The sequence below is a fragment of the Eschscholzia californica genome, unplaced genomic scaffold (assembly GCF_041429995.1).
Source record: "Eschscholzia californica isolate CP2 unplaced genomic scaffold, dmEscCali1.0.p SCAF_2, whole genome shotgun sequence".
In the NCBI taxonomy this organism is placed as follows: Eukaryota; Viridiplantae; Streptophyta; class Magnoliopsida; order Ranunculales; family Papaveraceae; genus Eschscholzia; species Eschscholzia californica.
The window spans coordinates 16,250,856-16,273,518 of NW_028238309.1; the positions used below are offsets into that span (position 1 = coordinate 16,250,856).

A 22,663-nucleotide genomic window follows, 5' to 3' on the forward strand; every position below is an offset into this window, starting at 1 on the left:
TAAAGGAATTGATATCAAATGACAGAAAGAGGATTACCTGTTGATACCTAATTCTTCATTTCCCTTCAGCGGCAGATTTTTCCAGGGAAGCACCGAGAGAAACCACGACCTCTTGAATCCCCAAGTCTTCAGTCTATTGGTTTGATAGCATAAACCTAGGGTTTCTGCCTTTCTGGCCAAGAAGCTTAAGAGGCGAGGTGGTTTTTTCAGGAATTCTCAAGTGTTTGATATTTCATGATAAGAGCAAATCCACCACCGTCTGTCGTCGGCCGAAAAAACCGATTCAGCTCAGCCTAAAAAATTCAAAATTCAGCTCAAATCATAATCTCTCTTTAAGCCCAGAGGGTGTTTGATTTTTGAGTTAATTCCTATATGGCCCCCTACTTTGTGACCAGCTTCCTTTATGGCCCCCAAATTTCTGTAAATTCAAATATGGCCCCCTATTTTCATGGAAATGTCATAACTACCCTTCCCATTAATATATTTTCAAAATAAAATTAAAAACAAAAACCTAAATTCCACCTCTCCACGTCACCTCTCTCCAACTCACCTCTCTCTCTCTCTCCAAGTCAGCACTCTTAAAAAAAAAAATTTTTTTTTTTTTTCACTCACCTCTCTCTCTCTCCAATCAGCACTCTCATGAAGGTCGCCGGCCGGAAAATTTTCCGGCCGGCGACCTTCATAGTTACAAAAAAAAAAAAAAAAAAATTTTTTTTTTTTCACTCATCTCTCTCTCTATCTAAAAATTCCGGCGAAGGGGGTTTCCCTTCGCCGGAATCTGGTCTGTTCTTCAACAAACCAGAATAGGTCCTGTAATGCTTCTTCAACCTTCCTCATAAAACTAATAAAGATGAGAAGAAGAAACTCAACCTTCCTCCTTCTCCTCCAAAGCTTCCTATCATTGGTAACTTACACCAACTCGGACCGTTACCTCACCGTTCACTATTGACACTGTCTCAGAAATATGGTCCTGTAATGCTTCTTCAACTAGGTCAAATACCCACAATCATAATCTCATCAGCTGAAGCAGCAAAAGAAGTATTGAAAACCCATGATCTTGATTTTTGTAGTAGACCACCTTTAGCTGGTCCTAAAAGACTTTCATATAACTACTTGGATATTGCTTTTGCTCCTTATGGTGAGTATTGGAGAGAGATGAGAAAGTTATGTGTACTTGAGCTTTTTAGTGTGAAAAGAGTTCAATCTTTTGGAGTTATTAGAGAAGAACAAGTTGGATCTATGATTGATTCTCTGTCAGCTGGAAGTAGTACTAGTTTGAGTAATAGTCCTGTTGATTTCTCTCAAAAGCTTTTCTCTCTAATTGATAATATTGTTTGTAGAATTGCTTTTGGAAAAACTTATCAAAGAGGATCTGAAATGGGTAGATTTCAAGAAATTTTGTATGAAGCTATGGCTATGTTGGGTAGTTTTTCTGCATCAGATTTTTTCCCTAATAAGGTAGGTAGGTTTATTGACATGTTGTCTGGACTACATGGGAGACTTGAGAAAACTTTTCATGATTTTGATGAGTTCTATCAAGGTGTTATCGACGAACATCTTGATCCGAATAGGAAGAAATCCAAATATGAAGACATCATAGATGTGATGTTCTTCAACAAGAACAGACCAGGTCTGTTGAAGAACAGACCAAATCGGCCTGTTCTTCAACAGACCTATTCTGGTCTGTTGAAGAACAGACCAGATTCCGGCGAAGGGAAACCCCCTTCGCCGGAATTTTTAGAGAGAGAGAGAGATGAGTGAAAAAAAAAATTTTTTTTTTTTTTTTTTTGTAAGTATGAAGGTCGCCGGCCGAAAAATTTTCCGGCCGGCGACCTTCATGAGAGTGCTGATTGGAGAGAGAGAGAGGTGAGTGAAAAAAAATTTTTTTTTTTTTTTTTTTTAAGAGTGCTGACTTGGAGAGAGAGAGAGAGGTGAGTTGGAGAGAGGTGACGTGGAGAGAGATGAGTGGTGGAAAGGGAAGTGAGGTAGAATTTAGGTTTTTGTTTTTAATTTTATTTTGAAAATATATTAATGGGAAGGGTAGTTATGACATTTCCATGAAAATAGGGGGTCATATTTGAATTTACAGAAATTTGGGGGCCATAAAGGAAGCTGGTCACAAAGTAGGGGGCCATATAGGAATTAACTCTTGATTTTTTAGCACTTACTATCAAATGTAAGTGCTATGGCGTTTGTTTTCTATCGGTTCTAAGTGCTTGATTTTAATTTTTATATTAATTCTAAATGTTATAAAAATAAAAAATTGTCTGTTTTGACCTTAGTGTATTTACACATTAACATTTTATACTAATTCATAATAAGTTCGTTAGTCTAGGTAAAAGAAAATTATGGTTTACGAATGTTATGTCAAAAATATTAATCGTAAATCATTAAGAATTATGAAGGTGAAAGAAATTAGTTGTATCATGGAGTTTGGGTGTTCCATGATTAGTGAAGGAAGAGATGTTAAAAAAATTTAGGAGGAAAACTTAGGTGAATGATGAGTGAAGATAGAGAAGAGTCATAGCGAAAGTCATAAAAAGATTTTTTATTTATCAATTGTTTAAGATTTTCTTCTTAGTTAAAATTATATTGGTAATTACAATATTAGGAGAAGTATAGAAATGTCTTTTCTAGCACTTACAAAGTAAGTGCAGAATAATAAGCTCCAACTTGGAGCTTACTATTTTGCACTTACTTTGCCACCACTTAGAAGTGATTCACTTATTAAGTGAAAAAACAAACGACCTAAAATTGCCGGCCCGCACTTAATAAGTGAAAATCACTTAATAAGTGCAAAAATCAAACACCCTCTAAATTTTGTGCACGCAGAAAATGCATGTATGGACTTCTTGTGGTGTGTGAAAAACGTGTGTGATCTTGTTTGTGTACAAAACACGCGTCTGAAGTATTTTCGACATAATTTTTTTTTCAAAGGTGAGAAATTATTCGAGGACAGGCATGTCGGTGGTATGTATTTTAATTATTAATGTGTGAGTTTTTGTTAGAGTTTATAAAAAATAAAACTAATTAAAGTTTAAAAAAGAAAATATTAAAGTAATTACATTTCAAAAAAATTGAGAAGATCTAGCCTAGGGTTCATCCCCAACAAGACCATTGGGATGTCCCCGACGGTCATGTTGAGGACTTCAGCCGACCCTAAATCCTGAGTTGACTGGAGTGGCCGGTCGGGACTCAGCCCCAACTGACTGAAGTTGGACCGCTCCGGCTGAAGTTGAAAATTTGATTTTTCGGCCTCAGCCAACGAAGACTGGAGATGTTCTAAAAGAACTTTTATCATTAAAATATAAGGTTCACATTTGGTAAATAGAAAAAAACTAAACTTACTTACGGCTAAGGTAAATCTTGAACATTAATCTAAATACTAAAAGGGAGGTTGTCAGATGATCGCCATGTGAAAAAGGTAAACATATGGGGGTTATGTGTGACACGCGCTTCCAACACCGACTATTTTGCAAAGCACATTATGCATCGCAAGATCGGAGAAGAAAAGAATAACTTCAGATTTCTTAAAGTCTTTTTATATTTATTAGTTATCTTTAATTCGAAGGAGATTCCTAGCCTTTGTAATTCCCTGTTTGCATGGTGAATGTTGAACCACTTTAATAGTTGATGCCAAACATAACCACGTTCCTATTTTTTTCAGAAAATAGAAAGAATTAAACAAAAATCACGAAATGCATCCGACAATATTTTTGCAACAAAGGAATTTGAATTCTTCTTAAATTACTTCCGATTAGCCCAAAGTATTGTCATCATTTTTTTTAATATTATATATGTCCACCATTATCTAACTAAACTTTTACAATTCTTCCAGATTTTTGTATCATCACTACCCAAATTATAAGGAAAAAACATCGTATAAGCTTTACATTTTTTATTGATATATAAACATTCATGCAAATCAACATTGTATGCCCAAAGCAATTTGATTTTCGATCATAGTTTCATTTCTGGGAGACACAACAATAGTAATGCTTAAAAACTAAATTTCTGGATTGATAGTGTTTAATAAAATGTTTGAGTGGTCTTTGGGGGAGTGCTCCCATGTCTACTTGTTGTTTTATACTGGTGACATATTATGTTTTAACCTCCAAGACAAAATGATAAACATTGGAAAAACTTTAGCATTTAGGGCCCTCAGATTTGAATTAATTTACAACACACGAAATGGAATTTCAATTACATATGTTTGCAAAGCATATGAAGATTCGAAAAGTGATATTGTCTTAATTTTTAGCTGGTGGTTGTCGAAATTGATAATTCTTGTACCAAACAATTTTTAAAAGAACATTTTACAAGAAATGCATGGGAATGCCACACAATTTTCTTAAAAAGTATTTTACAAGAAAGATATTTTCAAAAGCAAGGAATGACATGTATGGGTCGAAATACGTCCACCAGGAGCGCCCCAAAAAAATTCACGATTAATGGGCTTGTACGGTGACCAAGCCCATGAATTAATGGCTAATGGGCCCGACCCATTTATCTTCGGACACCCAGAAACAACGCCAAAGTACAGAAGCACGTTCAACCCTAGATGAAGAGGTACGCCCTTACCTCCTCAACAGACCTCACACCGTATATCCGTTAGGGGACGTTACAGTCATTCAAGATCCCGAATATACCCATTAAGGAGTTACAATATGCGTATTAATGGTGACAACTCCATGCGTTACCACATTGAAGACGCCAGTCACCGCCAAGTGATAGTCGATCACCAACACTATAAAATGATCGAGAAGAAGATGATACAGATCATTTGGGGATGACCGAAAGCACTTGATACTCGTCTACGTTCTAATCCCATGCAACCAACTGAGAGTCTACTTTCTCTCTTATACAGGGTGACCATCTGATTGTCAACAAACATAGTAAGTGATCACCTAATACATCCAACTCTCGGGCAATCAGCCGATTACTTTCTCTTTCGTCGATTGTCCAAACCTCTTGCGAGATACCTTTCTCTAACCTGGACGACCAGACGACCGTTTTATCAAGGAAGGGCGTCCAGACGACCGTTCTACCAAAGAAAGGCGACCAGACGACCGTCTTATTAAGGACGACTTACCTTTCTCTCTCCTGAACGACCAGAGACGACCGTTTTGTCAAGAAAGGGAGACCTATCTCTCTCTTTTTCCTGAAGATCAAAGTAATCAGGCTACTTTATCTCTCCTGGAGGTCAGACCTTCCTTACTTCACCCACGTGATTATCTACGAGGTCATACCCTTGAAACTTTCCACTTTATTTACGGTACATACTCTCGATCAAGGAAAACCTCACCAGGGTTGCCTAAGTCAAGGACGAACCTCACATGTTGTCACATTACCTCTCTCCAAACAAGTCAGACCAAACCGTAGAGATCGAGCTCCTGCCACTCTGCGAGCCATGCCTAAACTCGGACCATTCTCCTCAACGGTAACATTCTAAGGATATCACTCACGTATCTATTACTTCTCTTGCAAGTTTGCCGACTTGACCGTCAGAGTCCCCTTAGGCCGACACCATCCCAGTGTCTGAGGGATCTTACAGTCATGTGTTTTTTCTCTCGTCACAGGTATAATCCCAAAGACATCATCGGTGCCCATAAGAATATTAACAGGTGAAGGGTTGATTTCCGGTCAACGACCCGGTCCTACTGACTTCTTGACCCGCGCTTTTGACCCCTCACAGTTTGGCGCTAGAAGGAGGGCCCCGATAACTAATTACTGAGCTTACCCAGATGGCACAAGAGATGACCAGCACTTCACTTGACGTAGCATCCCAGCTTGCACTATTGACAGCTTAGATGCAAGAGAACACGCAACGATTCAGAGCCTTAGAAGAGGAAAACATCCTGGTCAGAGCCGAGAATCAATTTATGCAGGAAAAAATCAATCTATAAAATGAGACTATACTATTAGTTGTGTTTTGCTCTAACTTTTTAAGAAGTTCGGTATTTCTTCGTTCATCATCAATCTATAAAATACTTTGTTCATAAAATGCTAAACCCAAATAGAAAAATGAGACTATACTAAGGACTCAATCTTCATAGCCCCATAAGAAAATGAATTCGAAACTGAAAGATAAATTAGAAACAGTTTTATACCTTCTTCACCTTTCTCCCTAACAAAACTAACTTCTGCTTCATACCAGGATCATCTTGTGTATCACCCTGATATTGACAACTATTATAGAAACTATCCCAGTACTTCCTATTATTCGCAAAAAACCCAGCTATTATAGATATGGAAATTTAAATAACATGGATTATCAATTTGGACGGGGTTGTTGAAAAAAAAATCTAACCCATCTATTATTCAACAACTCTTTCATACAATGTATCAAACACTATTGTGTGTTGTAGTTGAGAATGAATAAATATTTTATAGAGAAGTAGAGCAACCAAGAGTCTAGAACAATTCATTGGTGAACATTAAATTGTAAGGTGGGTGAAGAAAAAAAACGGGTGGGAGAGAGAGAGGGGTTATTGGGGATAATTGTTGCATGAATTTTTTGATTCATTGAATTAGATGAACTAACTATAGGAGGAGTAGAGGAGGCTTAAAAAAACATTACAATTCACTTATGGGATGTTTATTGAGGAGAAGTGGTTTGAATTCCATTATATCAAATGGGTTGTGGAATGCCATTAGTGGAGGACATCTAAGCACTTATGGATGGTTAATTATAAGGTGAAGTTTGAGGGAAAAGTACAAGGTGTCATCTTCCAATCTAGTTGGTAATTTTTTTCTTTTTTTGGTCCTAGTTAGATTGTCCTAGTCACGACAAAGTTGTTTTGTTATATAGATGCTTGAATGTAAAGGAAGAGAGAGAAAGGGAGAGAGAGAGAGAGAGAATTATTAAAGGAACAAGAAAAAAATATTGAATATATTGTTGAAAACTGATGGTTGTTAAGAAACTCATTTGAAGACCTAACCTCCTGTCTTCAAAATTTATGATGAGATTTTACAGAAACACAAGATGGGGTTTTTGATCTCCATAATTAAAATATATGGAGTAGGATGTTCCGCTTCTTCTCTAAAGATGGAGTTTAACTCTCTTGACACAAGGTTTCTATAAAGAAAAAGTCTGGATCGAATGATAAAGTAACAAGATAATCAAATTTGTTATCTCCTTTGATCCAATTTGAAGTTTGTGATTCGAATTAGATCATCTATAGTTTAAATTTTCAATTGCACTAATATTTCATTCGATCAAATGTTAAATATATTAACAATGACCAACATGACCAATGAAACCTGGGTTGATGGTGTATTTGATTAAGTCTGGCCCCACCACTTCCCAGTTGTCTTGGTAAAAGAAGCAGGGTAAGCCATCTGGACCAGGACTTTTGGTCGATCCCATTTCCATCACAACCTCCTTAATTTCCTCAGATATCGGTGTCCTTGAGATGTAGCCTAGATCATCGAAAGATATCACTTTATAGGCATTTAAAATTTCGATTTTGGCAGGAGCTATTTGTTCTACCTGGAATAAAATCTGAAAGAACACCACCAAATCATTAGCAATATCGTTTTCATTATTAGAGATCAAACCAGACTGTAGAGTCAATTGATGTATCCTATTTTTTTGTCGTCTCTATGACATGGCCAGATGAAAGGCCTTTGTGTTCCTATCCCCGTTATAAGTCCATCTAAGTTTGGAACGTTGTTTCATTTTAGTTTTGTTGACCTCTTCCAAATGAAGAAGTTGTTCTTGTAAATTACTCTCAATGTTTAAGGTGGTCTCTGAAGGGTCTCTAAGTTGGATGTCGTGTAAACATTGACGCAAAATTTTCATTCTGTTCTTGATCATACCTAAGGCTTTTTTACTCCAAACTTGAACAATGTTTTAACTTGTTGGACTTTATTACGAAAGAAACCAGAACTATCTTCCCAACCTTTTTTGAAAGTATCAGAATAGTTATCATGCTTAAAACCAATAAACTTCAAAACGGTCAATGGTTTTCAGAGTTTGACCTTCAACTCTTAATTGAAGTAAAATCGGTGAGTGATCACTATTGTATCTGGGTAAATGGAAAAGTCCGACCTCGGGATAGTCTAACAACCATTTATAGTTACAAAGTGCCCTATCAAATCTTTCTTTGGTATTATGATGAATAGATCGTCACTTAGTCCAGGTGAAGGCCAGACCATTGTAGCCGAGATCAATAAGGGCTGCATTAGTGATGAAAGAATTAAACTGAGAGATAAAAGGCGTGTAGGAAGAGCCTCCCCATTTCTCAAAAGGCGAAGTAATATTGTTAAGATCACCAATACAACACAAAGGATTATAAATGTCGCCTATTCTATGTAAGAGTTCAGACAAAAAATTAGCCCTATCATGTAGTCTAGGAGGGTCATAGATACATAATAAATCCCAATCCGGCATATTATTAAAACCAATCACAGTAACATGGATAACATTTTGAGAGGAATAATTAATATTAATAGTAAAAACAAAAGACCATAAAAAGATAAGGCCACCACTACGGCCAAGAGATGGGACTTGGTGAATTTTGTCAAGTCCAAATTTATTGAAATTAGGGGAAGCATGTAAATTCTGAAGGCGGATTTTCGAAAGTAAACCCATGTTAGGTCTACTTGACCCTAGGACTGTGCTAATGTTTCCTTCGCCGGAGCGTTCCCGAGACCCCGATAATTCCAGGCTAGACAAGTCATTCCTCTGGCGGCGGCATTACGGGAGCCGCTTCCCTTTCAGTAGTAGAGTCAGAGATACTCAGTAGGGATGCCCGTTTGTAAGTTCTATTCGCTCTGACCAGAGTTTGATCGAATTGGTGGTTCAGATCAGTGTCCATTTCGTCATTAAGATTAGTATGAGGGTAATCATATCCACTTCCTCGCCTAACAGTCTCGACTTGAATTGGTTGGAGTTGTGTAGGCATTGCTGAAGTGTGATCGTCCACGAGTACCACCTTCGATTTCTTGGCCTGAGAGAGATTATTCAGTAGATCTCCAAATATGGAATTGATAGTAGGAATGGCCGGGGTTATCTCCTGAGATATTGGAGAACGTCCTATCACATCAAAAGAGTAACCAAAAATTTGTGAATTAGTAGAAGAAAAAGATGTTAGTTCTCTACCCAATCCTCTAATTGAAAGAAGAATTTTAAAGGAATTCGTATATTTTGGCTCCATAGCCTGAAGGACTAACATCCGTTATTCGTCCGTCAGATTCCATTTTATATGGTCATTAAATTGAAGGATTATAGGACAAAACTTGATCGTATATCCTGTCATTCCACACGAGAGGCAGAACCTTGGTAGTTTTTCAAATCGAAGTTCGATCAAAATCAACTTAGTAGGTGAAAGTTTAAGGTACACTCTTTGTGAGAGGGGCTTAAGGAAAGAGAATTCGATTTTCACACGGCCAAAGACACTCCAATGAGACGAATCCTCTAGGGTAGTTGGGATAAACGACCTAGAGAACCAGCCAAACGATTAACCATCGAAAAAACTAGCCGAATCAAACGAATAGTCCTCTGGAGTCAAAGTAGCTTTGCATTCCTTTAATAAAACTAATTCTTCCATAATAACCCATGGGGATCCTTCGAGCGCCCGTCCCAATTTACCAACAGTAGCGAATCTAATCAGAAGTTTGTTGTCTGCCACTTCGGTAAGGGAAAATTTGTTAGGGCCATATGACTCTTGACAAACGAATCATAGCCTGTCCGATTTCAATCTTTTTAATACTGAAAAATTTAATAACACCACTCTTGGCACTTTCAGATAGAGTGTCAACAAGATCAGATCCCTCGACCGTGACAGTGGGAATGTCGTATGTAGATAAAGCTGCAAACTGTTGTAGAAATTGAGAGTTTGGAGAATCCATCTTGAAGAAGAGAAATAAGTGAAAGGAGAATGGAGATTGATAATGAAACGAGACTAAATCTCACAGACAAAAAAAAAAAATTTAATTATTTTTCAAGTTGGAGCTTACTTTTTTGCACTTACTTAGAAGTGATATTCATTTATTAAGAGAAAAAAAACGGCCTAAAATTGTCGATGTCTTTAGAAATCTCTATGAGATTTTCTCACAACTATCAAACAGTAAAAAATGATTTTTGATATGACAAAAAGATTTTTTTTTATAGGAGAAAAATGATTTTAACATCTTAATTTTTTGACATGTATCAAACGAAACCTAAACCCAATTTGGAGTTGATATCCTTTGGTGATGACCTTTTAGTTGGTAATGATAGCCTTTTTAGTTGAAGATGGTAATAATAACTCAAAAAACCAATTTTTTTTAATGTTATTAGAATATTTCCCAAGAATCCTAATGTTCCATAATATGGAAACTCCAAACCTCGGTGTGTTCTTCCAGAAGACCTAATGGGTGAGCCCGTACTACTATTATTATTTACACATCAAATAAAAGGCAAAGGGAATTTCAGTGAAAAACGGCAAACGAGAAAAGAAAGAGAAGAAAGCCGGAGATTTTTCTAGAGAGAGAGAAATAGTTAAATTCTAGAGAGAGAAAACTTGCAGAGCAAGAGAGAGAGATGAAGAAGACTACTAAATAACTCCGATGTAAGAGAGAGAGAGAAATTGAAAGAGAGTTTGAAATCTTGTTTATTCTTATTCTTCTTATTTCTCATCGTCTTCATTATTTTGTTGAAAAGTCATCCATGAAAAACCCTAATATCAATCAACATACTGATTTGGATTACAGGTGGAAGAGTAGATGCACATCTTTGCCTTTCCTCTCGATCTGTATTCTTTCTTGCAATTTCTCCTTACAGTTTTCTGTATTATTTTTGGATTACTTTATTTGGTGAAGAACATTGCTTCTAAGTATTTCTTCGTCGACGCAAATTTCGACGAAGGAGAAGGAAGAAGTATGATTTCCGGTCAAGATCACCGGAGAAGTCGAGAAAATATGTTATCTTTCTCTGAAATGGATGATAGTTGTGCTTCTTGCGGGCATTCGGCGACAAAGAAGTGTTCTAGATGTAAAGTCGTTCGATATTGGTACTCCGCCCTTTTATCCTCTCTCTTCAACTTTCTTTTCAATTCTCTATGTTATTTTGTTAATTCCTTCTCTTATTTTACGAATTATATTCGAAGCATCTGATGATCTAATTTTGTTAATTCAAATTGTTAATTCAAATTGTTAATTCAATTTGGTACTATTTGGTACTATCGAAAAACTCAAATTTGTTGCTTTGTTTTGTTTTCTGATAAGTAATCTTTAATTGGTAGAGCCCATTATACTTATCATTGGCACAAGAAAACTAGAGAAAGTCTATAAAGATTATAATGACTTAAGCTTTACTCTTGAACCTTGAATTCGATCAGTTCTAGGGTTTATTCAATCTTTTCCTTACAATAACTTTGGTAAATCAAGGATGGGAATATATACCCTTTAGCGCATGGATGATGCGTTAGAACCTAGTAAGTTCTTTGTGAGCTACCAATTGGTTTTAGGTAGCTGAAAAGGGGTACATTGAACGTGAACATAGTGAAAAGCTTAGAGCAAATGGTTACTTCTTAAATGTGAAGGGAGAAACAGAACTTTGTCATGGAGAAAATTTTCTTCTCTTTCTCTTAATCTAACTAAAATTCGGATCTGATGTTAGTCTATGATGTTCTGATAAGCTAGTTTCTGTACTGTGAAACTCTTAAACAACCAAGAACGTAGCTTATGATAAGTTACTATAATTTTTTGAAATGACATGATACCCCCTTCTAGTGATTTCACTCCTATTTATTAATTCAAATCACAAAGAGGTTAGGTTAGTTGTTGCTTTATTTTCCTTTTTAATTTGTGTAGCTTACACAGTCTTTGTTATAATTCACTTCATGTAGTTTGAAAGTTTTAAGTCGGAGATGGTTTTTCTGCTCTAATTTCTCAGCACAGAAACATGCCAGTCGAAGCACTGGAGGAAAGAACACAAGTTACAATGCGAGGAATTTAAAAGGCGGAATTTAAATTTAACATCAACTTCTGACCAAAAAGGAAGGTCTTTTGGACGTGGGGATACCTCTAGTAATGTACTTCAACTGTCAAAGAAGGTGAGTTTGACTGGCCCATCCAAACTGTGACAGAAGGTTAGTCTTACTATCGCCAGCTCTCATATCTTGTGCTATTATTTGCAGGTTCTTTTTCCATATGAAGAATTTGTGAAGCTTTTTACATGGGACAAGCAGGGAATCCCCCCTTGTGGTCTGTTGAATTGTGGAAACAGGTACCTGCCACAGTTCAAGTACAATAAAAACAGAACATATGCTTACCAGTTTTTTAACAGGATTGCATTTGGAAACTCACTTTCTTTTTTTGCTACACAGTTGCTTCGCCAATGTGGTTCTACAGTGTTTATCTTGCACTCGGCCGCTTGTTGCCTACTTGTTAGAAAAGGGCCACCGTAAAGAATGTAAAACATAAAACAAGCTTATGTAAAGTTCCTTTTTTTCTTTTTCAGTCTTCGACATTCCATTATATTCATAATAGTATTTATTCTTATCCAGGCAGACGAAATGACTGGTGCTTCTTGTGCGAACTGCAAGCTTATGTTGAAAGAGCAATACAAAGTTCGTATCCCTTTTCACCAATCAATATTCTCTCTCGGTTGCCAAATATTGGTGGTAATCTTGGCTATGGAAAACAGGAAGATGCTCATGAGTTCATGAGGTTCACTTTTCTTGCCTTGTCTTCATTTGGAATTTGCTTGTGGCATCCGTTTAATACTTTGTCATCAAGTTCTTCAAAAAGAATTTCTACTTCAACCCTCGGGTTGCGATTTAGTTAATTTTGATAATTGCGCTGCCGTCTGTAGGTTTGCAATTGATACAATGCAGTCGGTCTGCCTTGATGAATTTGGTGGAGAAAAAGCCCTCCATCCTAGCTCTATGGAGACAACCGTTATTCAATATATATTCGGGGGCCAGCTCGAGTCGCAGGTTAAGCTCCATTCTCTAGAGATTGGCATTTGCATTTTATTAGTACTACTAGTTAAATCCAGATTTAAACATCAAATGGGTGCACATATATGGTATCTCTACAAATGGAGATAGTGGCAGCGTAAAAAAGAAAACCTTAATCTAGAGTAGTCTCATTATAAAAAATAATCATTGACAGCAGAGAATTTGGTCATTATTAGAGATAAAGACTTGACATACATGATACATTGTGTAATTCCATTCTGGACATCAAGAAGTACATGCTTAGAAGTTACAGTCAAGGAATGAAACATCCACAAATTTCAGTTGAATTTGCCGAAATATGTCGGTTTCAGATTAGGGAAACGAAAAGGAACTTGCTTAATTCCATTCCTTGACTGTAACTTGCTCAGAAGTTACAGTCAAGGAACTTGCTTAAATTTCGTGAGATTTCGAAATTTGACCATTAAAACAGACCTTCATCCTTTCTTCTCCATCTTTTGGTGGATTTCTTTTCGATTTCTTGTCGATTTCATTTCTATGTTATTGTTAATCTTCTTCATGAAAACCCCATGAAACTACAACTAGAATCAAAAGATTTGAGATGAAACCCTAGAGAGAGAAAGTCGGCAGCGAGAGGAAGAAGAAGAATAAAGATCGTTTTACAGAAACCCTAATCTATTAGGGGAGTTTTAAGGCGCCCCTCATAAGTGTAACCAATTAATTAAGCTACTAAGTACTGTGTTGCTAGGGTATTCGTTTAAAATGCACATTCCTTCTTGCCTCATTTTTATTTTGTTATAAATTTGTCCAACTTATGCTGTGTATATTTTCTAATTGTCAAAAGCCTTAACTTGTCAGTGGACAAAATATATTTTGTCTACAGTCTATTTATCAGATAACCTACTTTTATCTTATCATTGTTGGTGTAAGAAACTTAGATTTCAACCATGATTCTTCATTACTTACTAATACAGTGTCACTAAGTCCATGATGCTTGATCTCGATTTGCAGGGCTTTATAAATTATCTATATTTTATGTTTGTTCATTCCAAAATGAATCAATGGAGAGAGCCTTGGTTTTATCCATATCTTACAGTTTTTACCTTGTTTCTATTTGATAACTCTACTTCATAAGTTCATAGTTTAGCTATTTTAAACCCTCTGCTGTTACATTAGACATCTGAGATCCGAATCTTTGGTTTCTTTTCTGCTCCACATATTCTGTTTTTTCTTAATTTGTTGCATCATGTGTCAACACATTCTGCTTCAGGTTACATGTACAAAATGCAAAAAGGTCTCCAACCGGTATGAAAATATGATGGATTTAACTGTTGAAATACAAGGAGATGCAGAATCATTGGAGGATTGCCTGGATCAGTTCACTGTCAAAGAGTGGCTTGATGGGGAAAATATGTATCAATGTGAAGGGTATGACTGCTTCTTCACCCTACTGTTTCTTAACTAATTATGCTAGCTTTTACTGACCCTAATCTTTTTGTAAACTCGATGTGCTCGTAATGTGATACTCATTCTTGTTTTTGTTTACTTCACCATTACATGCTTTTAGTATGTACACTTCGTGAGGGGTACACAAACTATGCAATGTTCAAGGAAATAGTTTCAGTGCCTCAAGGCTGCTTTGATATAGCAAGGTGTACGCATTGATACATAAAAGGCATTTATGTAGAAAAAAAACGTCTCCACGTGGCTATAATAATGTAATCTTTTAGTGGCTAACATAAAAAAGTTCAAATGTTTTTAGAGCATGTTTAGCACACGAGAATGGAATGCTATTACCATAAATCACATTCCAAAACTATGTTTGGCGTGCGAGAATTAACATGGAATCGCATTTCCGTCAGAATAGGATTCTTTAAACGGGGTAATCCTAAACCCATGGGAGGGGGGTTTGTTTGTGATTCTTTTCCCCATAATCTTACGCTACTACAATTACATACAAAAATATCCCCCTCAGATAACAAAAATCACTTAAACTATTAGATTTTCACCCAATACCTTATTTTATATTTTGACGTCAACGCAAGAGCTAACCAAGTTCATGTCACCTTCTTCAACATTTGGCTGGTAATCACATAGATTTATCATTCACCCTATTTAGTTTTTTGAAAAGCTTACTTTTTAGTTTTGTTTCATCTGCCATATCTTCTACAAGAGGTTTGGTTTTTTAATCTTCTGCATGTGCTTCTTATGTTCGAATACTTTTTCGTTTTTGCGGAAAATCAAACATCTAGCCTGGTATTGCTTCATCAAACATCACATTTATTTTTTTAGTGTCTTCTTTTGTTGTTTGTGAGAAACAGTATTTTGTATTCTATGAGTATTTGAATTTGTTTTCGTGCCCTGTTATCAAACACATAAGTTCTTTCTAGTAAGCTTTTGTTATTTGCATATAAAATTCATGGTGTTATTTGAAGATAACCCTTGTTACATACTATATGGTTTTTAATAGCTCCATTATTTCTTCTTTTAATAATTAGTTGATATTAAGGACATCTTAATAATTTTATTTAAGCAAATAGCTCAGTAAAGCTACTAAAATCATATATTTATAGTAAAGAGCGTTTGCTTTCCATGTCTTTCGATTGTGGATATACATTGTAAATTTTTTTTCTCATAATGCATGAACCAAGCACCAAGATAGGAATGTCGGCCACCACCTTATTCCTGATGAAACTAAAAACATGCTAACTTGCTAAGGTATCACAAGACAGGATTGTTATTCTTGGTACTCACAATATTTTCCCTGCAAGCTAGATATAACCCTACTGTTGCATAAACTTCAAATTGTAAAGCAAATGTAGCCACTCAACTATATAACCTAATGCTTCTACATTTTTCTTTTATATCTTTTGGTTTTAATGCTCTTATGTAGTAGAAGAGAAAAGATTACCCTTTTTTAAAGGAAAAATGGCCATTTGGGCCAAAATTGTGTTTTTGTGCTTTTGATTTTTTTTTTCTGATCAGTTTCTTGTGCTTTTGATATGGTTTTGATCCGTTTTGGTTATATGTTTTTGTGAATCCAGATTCGTCTTGACGATCTATTTTTCGATGATTTTTGTTGTTGTTGGAGTTCTTTAATCCGATGTGGTTGTCCGATCTTCATCGATTTGGTCCAGTTCTGTTTAGCTTGTGGTAAAAAATTATGATTGAAATGATCGATTCAAGTTGTTTTTTTCAACGTACTGCTATTTGTTTTCTACACACTGCTGTTTGTTTTCTAGAACCTGTAATCTGTAATTTGCGCGTGGACATGTAGTGACCAAATCAAGGGCCTCATGGACATTGTCTTTTTCTTCGATCGTTCTTAGTTAAAGAACCTTTTGTCTGCGCCCCCTTTCTTATGCTGCCTGCATGGTTTACCTATATAACTTTCTAAATTACTGACGGAGGTCGTTTTCTGAACTGTTTTTTATTACTTGGGGTCGTGGGGATGTATCTTCTGATCACTGTACCTACCAACTCATACATTCGGTTGTTGGGTTCTGGTTGCAGGAGATATATATATAGCATGCTGATGGTTGACACTTTAAATTACATTTCAGCCCACGATATCCTCTTTACAAGCCGTATATGATATGATAGCTATAAACTTAGTTTTTGTGATATGACTTCCCACTGAATACGTTTTATTGTTTGCAGGTGTAATGATTATGTGAAGGCTTGGAAGCGTCTCACTGTTCGTCAGGCTCCCAATGTACTCACAATTGCGCTGAAAAGATTTCAGGTTTGATGACACATTTTTGTTGAGATCGCAGTATCTTATTGTCATCTAACTGACTTCTGAAGGAAATAGTAATCCTGCATCTTGTATTGCCTACAGACTGTTAATAGATTCTAGCATCAATAATGACCTTCCTTTGCTGCATTTTCAGCGTGATAGGATTATTTCTTTCTTTCACGAAAATTTGAAAAATTTACATCTCATGATGCACAAGTTTATATTATAAAGAAAACTTTTATGATGTTTAGATCTCCGCTTAGTAATTTTTTTTTTTGCTTATGAAGTAAACTTTCCTTTATGTAATGTGCTTTTTTTTTTTGTGAAAATTCATTTCTACTTATTTTGTCAGAGTGGACGATTTGGGAAACTGAACAAGAGAGTAACTTTTCCCGAGACTTTAGATCTGGGCCCATACATGAGTGAAGCAAGAAAAGGCACCGATTTGTATCAGCTTTATGCTGTTGTTGTGCACGTGGACATGCTAAATGCATCATTCTTTGGTCACTATATATGCTATACTAAGGATTTTGATGGAAACTGGTACAGGATAGATGACCCCAAGGTTGTGCTTGAGCTTTTTTTTTTAATAATTTCTATTGTATTCGTAGTTTTATAGTTATAATGTTCTTGAACTGAAAAACTTCTCAACTGCAGGTTACGGATGTTGAATTGGAGGAAGTACTTGGTCAGGGAGCTTATATGCTCTTATATAGCAGGTATTTACTATTTACCCTTTGTTTTCCCAATTTGGAAGAACAGAAATTTCTTCATAGTTGGACCAAGATAAAACCTTCTTCATTGTTCTGACTTCTGAAGTAAGTCTGGTATAACAAATTTAAGATATTGGCATTTTGTGCCATATGCTTAAGCGGGTATTGGCATCCCCCACCAGTCCGAGGTTGTCATATGGACCCGACAGGCACAATTTTGTGTTAGTAACCAGAACATGCATAAACAAAATATCAAGTTATACAAATTGAACCAAGGTTATGTTCTGATTTCTGGACCAGTAAGTTGTTCGGTGGATTGATCTTAATACTATGGTTTTCATGCATAAATTATTATTTTCAGTAAATTCTATCATGGATTTCTTTAGCGTAACATGCAGCCAGGATTTATATTGACGGATATGTGTCATATAATTTTGTTGTCCAGAACATGCGTGAGATCGTCTTGTACTGTGCCCTTAAAATCTTCAATAGAAGAGGATCAGCAACTACCAGTGGAAGTGATGAAAGAACATGAGAGTCCAAACACGTCTCCTGGTGATTCCCCTGCTGTTCCAGAGTCTGTCAGTTTGGTTGAGGCACCTAGGAACATTGATAATGATGTTATTCAACAGTCAGAGCAATCTATCCTTAAGACGGATCCAACAGATATGGACCTAGAAGGTCCGTTTAAGGTTCAACTGAGGCCCGAAGATGCGACCACCGGACAGGATGTGGATATGGGTAATGCTGACTCACAGGATTGTGACAGTGAGCATACTCAGGAAGTTCTCATCAGCTCTTCTAATAATGGTCAATTGTTAATTGGACCTCATTTGGATGCTAATTCTGATGCAGACTGCAGTTTCAGGGACCGAAACGGAGAAAACACTGATTGCAATATAGAACTTATGCAACCCGAAAGTCTACAAGGCGACCATTTATCATGTCAGAATGGCTCAGATGAAATGGTTGAAACACCTACAGTTTCTATTACTGGATCAACTTCAACTACAAAAAACATAGAAATTGAAGAGAATTCTGCTGGTTCCTTCAACACTGGATCAGAAAATTTAATTGAGGGAACATTTGGCCAGGAATCTAGTTCAGGGCGAGATATTGGAGTTAAAGCTTCAAACTCCGTGAATGGGAATGTTTGCTCCAAATCAAGACAGAAGCCCTTGTTTTCTCGTGGTTTTCTTGATAAGGGCACCAGATACAGATCTGTTAACGGAAAAGGGAAAACTAAGATGGTATCTGGTGAAGTTGGTCCGTCATACAAGGTGATGAACAGCAACAGCAATGGATTCGCTACAAGTCTCTTACCTCCAAGTTCCAAGAAGAAAACTGAGAATTTAGTAGGTGAGGATGGAAAGTTAAATGTTGTTTGCAATGGTGACAGTTAGTTCTCATACTGATAAAATAGAGTTATTTAACCTTCATAGTTAAGGGTCTGTCATTGATGAAGCTTCTAATTGGTAGTCGAACAAAATTCATCTTTCCAACATGCAGCTTCAAGCTTTCTTTCGAACTGAAAGTTAGAAATGGTGAAAAGATCGAATGAGGCCGAAAGGGGGCAGCAGTTGTTAAAGGGGCGGGTAAGGTTTATTTTGTGATTCCTGCTCGTTCGAAAGAGCATTATTTTTATTTACTTCATTTTCTGAGTTGTGACTCTATTAAAGAAAACAGAAATGGTGTAAATGTGGGGAAGATCATCTGAGTTGTGACACTGTTAAAGAAATGCTTCTTTATATTTAAAACTATGTTTTTGTAGCTTAGATTTTTGGTGTTCTTGTTAATATTACTTGCTTGTACTGAGCACGATCCGTACAAGGTCAGTCCCTGTTGGAAAATGCCCACAGGCCGAAGGCGAAGACTACAGGACTAAGCCCACCTACGGATACCTTTGAACAAATGGGCCAGACATCACTTATTGTGTGACAGTAGGCTCTATTGACTCGCCAAACATAATTGTTGGGCCAGGCTTGGGTGGAATGTTGAGTCTGATGAGTCTGACAGTTCACCTGAACCCAGAGTGATTAGTAGCAAGTTTAGTTCGACACTCCACTCGAACTACTTGCCCGTCTCAAGTAACTTTCGATGTGGGTAGTGTTCATGGTGGGAAGAAAATGACAGTCTCAAGATGTAGTTTGTGTTCACGATGGAAAGAAAATGACAGTCCCACGATGTAGTTCATTGCGATCGCTTATAAGTACCCTCAAACCAACCAAATTCCCCACCACCCAAATAACCCGAAGGCGAAGACGTGCTCTTTCAAGAATTTGTTCAACTCCATTTTTTCCTCCTCAGTATGCTGTCGATGTAAGTAACCTCCAAGGAAAAGTCTCCAATTTGCCCTGGTATAATTATGTCGGTGGTTTTATCAATTTCTTGGGCAGGGCTAGATTCTGCCTGCTTCAAAGGTTCTGAGGTGTTTCTTCCCGGATGGTCCTCTTTTGCTAGCTCGAAGGTATTGATCTCCATATGGTTAAGCTTTCTTGCTTAGAGGATTTAGTTATTGTTTTCCCTTCATTGGCCATGTCTTGTAGAGAAGCCATTGCAATTTTTTGAAAAACAAGTTTTTTGAAAGCGAAGTTAAATGTGGTTATGTCGAGATCAAGTCGAGAATTTGAGTTACCGCACGATGATGATTTTGCTAGTGTAGCTTTCTTTTTAGCGCCAATTTACTGATGTCAAAATTTGTCAATCCAATATCTGTCAGAATGGTGAGACCGTAATGGTGGATAACCCCATGATTAATCCTGCTCCTCTAAACCTAGGGAGAACCTGCAGGGAGTTTGGCAACCTGTCCGACGCTCAAGACAGTCAGATTGTCCATACAGGTTAAAAGATTGAGTATTGAGTGAACCGTGAAGTTCGTACCTTCTTCGAGGCGAGTTGATGACCTTTTAGAGGCTGTTTTGGCTGACTGTTGATAGACGGTGTGATGAGGCGGTTGAGATCCACCGTGTTGGATTGAAACTACTATTTCGTAGTTAGAAGATCTTAGGGTTTCTCTTTACGGTTATCCCGTATTTTTGATATTTTGGAGTTCCTTTGTTCAAGGATCCTTGATAGATTATGTTTCCGAGTTGATAGATTATGTTTCAGAGTTGTTTCCTCCTTGGAAGACTCTTAAACCCCAAATCAGTTAAATACTTAAGATCCTCACTGACTGGGATCTTTGATTAGATTCGGGATTGAGTCGGTAAGCGTTAGTCACACTCTATCGCCCATGTTTCGAGATTGAAGTATCGACTATGTTTACGTGGACCTCCCTAGCCTTCTCGTAGATCACTGGACCGACCCCCCAATTCTGGGCTTGAGTGACAGACCTTCTTCAGATTCAACCTCCCTGTTGACTTGAAGCAGGTTGACCCGCAAGCTTTCGGTATTTTCTTAAACCATTGACCTAATTAACTGATGACCACTTTTTTGGATCATCATTCTGCATCCTAGAATGCTTTATTTTTTCTCATATGTTTGTGGTGGCAGTGTTACCGATTTGATGATTTCATAATGTTTGATTATTTGTTTATCGATCCATGTTGGTCAAACAAATTTTTTAAGAGAGAGAAGCCTACGCAAACTGAGAGGTTGTTAGATCGAGATAAAGAAGGAAAACCCCAAGAGCTCAAAATCTTTCATTAAACCCAAAGTTCAACTTCAGAATCAAATTAGTTTTTCTGAAATATTTTTTGTCTTCATTTCAAACACCTATCGTTTCATATTTTAGTTGATTCTTAAGAGCATCTCCAGGAAGAGCTCTATGCCTCTAAAAGTACAAGTTTTTTGAATTTATTTTTTTTAACTGTAAAAGTACCCTGCTGGCTTGAGCGCCAGAATGGTTTTTAAGTTTTTTGCATGCCTGTTTCATTAAATCTCACAAGAAAAGTTTATTTTCTGATCATTGATCCTTCATCATTTGAGAGATAACGAAAAACCACCTTTCGACATTATTAGAGATAGAATACCAAATTACTTCAGACATCTTTGGAATAAGTTTTGAGATAAACAAGAGAGTTGAAAATCAAATTACGGTTCTTAGAGGTGAAACCGTAAGGATCAATATGGAGATTTCCACACACAACCTCCCCTTTTTCTGTCCATCGTCCATCGTGAAGGTGGGCATATTGACTCAATCATCTTATAGCTATTTGTGTAACCGAAAGAGCTTGAACTTTTTTTAACAATAAATTATCTTCTGTGGAATCCGGTTCCAGTTTAATCATAACTGACTGACGTGTTTTAGTAAATATACTAGGGTATAGCTCGTGCCCGTGGGGCACGAAATTTTTTATATTTATGTTACACAAAATTATCAAATATTTAAGTCTTATACAAATAATGAAGTAACAAAAATATATTTAAAATAATAACCGAGATTATATTGAGTTCTTTGAAGGGAGAAAAGAAGAAAGAGAAAAAGAGTTAGCGAGTTTTTAGGGAGTGGGTAATTATTTTGACTGTTAAATATCTATCTTTTCAAAGACTTAAAATGAAGGACCATGATTTACAAAAGAAAATTAGACGACCGAGATTTATAAACCAAAGTTATGACATGACACCAAAACCTATGTCATTTGTTATATAAATAGGATGTTATATAAAATTAAAATGGACGAAATCAAAGTTATGATTTATAAAATTATTTGTTGTGTAGATAGGATTTATAAATCAAAGTTATGACTAGGCATCCATAAAATGACAAGTACCCCAACAAAACTAGGCCGAGAAAAGTATTATTTTCAAGTATTCAAATTGAAACCTTTTAACAAAAAAAATAAGTATTCAAATTGAAAGTGAGCTACCAACGATAAACTCACGTTAAACTTACAACAAATCTAAGATCACTAGGTTCTTTTTCATAGTCAACTCAACAAAATCAATAGTCCTTCAAAAACAAAATCTATAGTCCAAGAATTAAATGTAAATAAAGCAATTTTAGATGGGTTATTTCCCATATGGCCCCCTACTTTGTGATCAGCTTCCCGCCTGGCCCCCCACTTTACGAAAAATACTCATATGACCCCCTTCCATTATAACACCGTCATTCTCTCTCCTCCATCTCTTTTTCTCTCTCTGCCATGTCACGCCACATCATCTGTTACGCCACCTCATCACCTTCTCCGACAAAGGTCGCCGGCCGGCCAAATTTCCGGCCGACGACCTTCAAACTAAAAAAAAATTTTCTCTCTCCTCTCTCTCACTAAATTTTTTATTTTTTTTTCTTTCCCCTCTCTCTCTCTAGATCTAGAGAGAGAGAGGGGAAAGAAAAAAAAAAAAAAAAAAAGAAAAATTTTAGT

The 22,663-nt window shown here is 36.6% G+C and overlaps 1 protein-coding gene and 1 pseudogene across 5 annotated transcripts; both read left to right on the forward strand.

Moving 5' to 3' along the window:
• Positions 1-822: 822 nt before the first annotated feature.
• Positions 823-6,569, forward strand: LOC147556536 (cytochrome P450 71B36 pseudogene; annotated as a pseudogene).
• Positions 6,570-10,140: 3,571 nt separating this feature from the next.
• LOC147556537 (ubiquitin carboxyl-terminal hydrolase 18-like) lies at positions 10,141-19,135 on the forward strand. Of its 5 annotated transcripts, XM_086664533.1 has the most exons (13): positions 10,281-10,556; positions 10,699-10,997; positions 11,882-11,961; positions 12,010-12,041; positions 12,126-12,214; positions 12,315-12,400; positions 12,495-12,657; positions 12,803-12,926; positions 14,179-14,336; positions 16,569-16,653; positions 17,000-17,212; positions 17,305-17,366; positions 17,806-19,135. In XM_086664533.1, exons 2-13 carry the CDS (start codon positions 10,711-10,713, stop codon positions 18,761-18,763), a joined length of 2,337 nt encoding a protein of 778 aa, XP_086520659.1. In that variant the 5' UTR covers positions 10,281-10,556; positions 10,699-10,710; the 3' UTR covers positions 18,764-19,135. The 5 variants fall into 5 exon arrangements, with proteins under 5 accessions (XP_086520661.1, XP_086520660.1, XP_086520663.1 ...); XM_086664535.1 differs by having other exon boundaries at positions 10,141-10,556; positions 11,882-12,041; XM_086664537.1 differs by having other exon boundaries at positions 10,275-10,556; positions 11,887-12,041.
• The last annotated feature ends 3,528 nt before the right edge of the window (positions 19,136-22,663 follow it).

Excerpts from the sequence above, each read along its gene's own strand:
- LOC147556537 (XM_086664535.1), top strand. The coding sequence starts at position 10,711 with ATGCACATCTTTGCCTTTCCTCTCGATCTGTATTCTTTCTTGCAATTT. Across the intron at positions 12,658-12,802 it reads GATGCTCATGAGTTCATGAG|GTTTGCAATTGATACAATGC; the intron begins GTTCACTTTTCT and ends TGCCGTCTGTAG. Across the intron at positions 17,213-17,304 it reads ACAGGATAGATGACCCCAAG|GTTACGGATGTTGAATTGGA; the intron begins GTTGTGCTTGAG and ends TCTCAACTGCAG.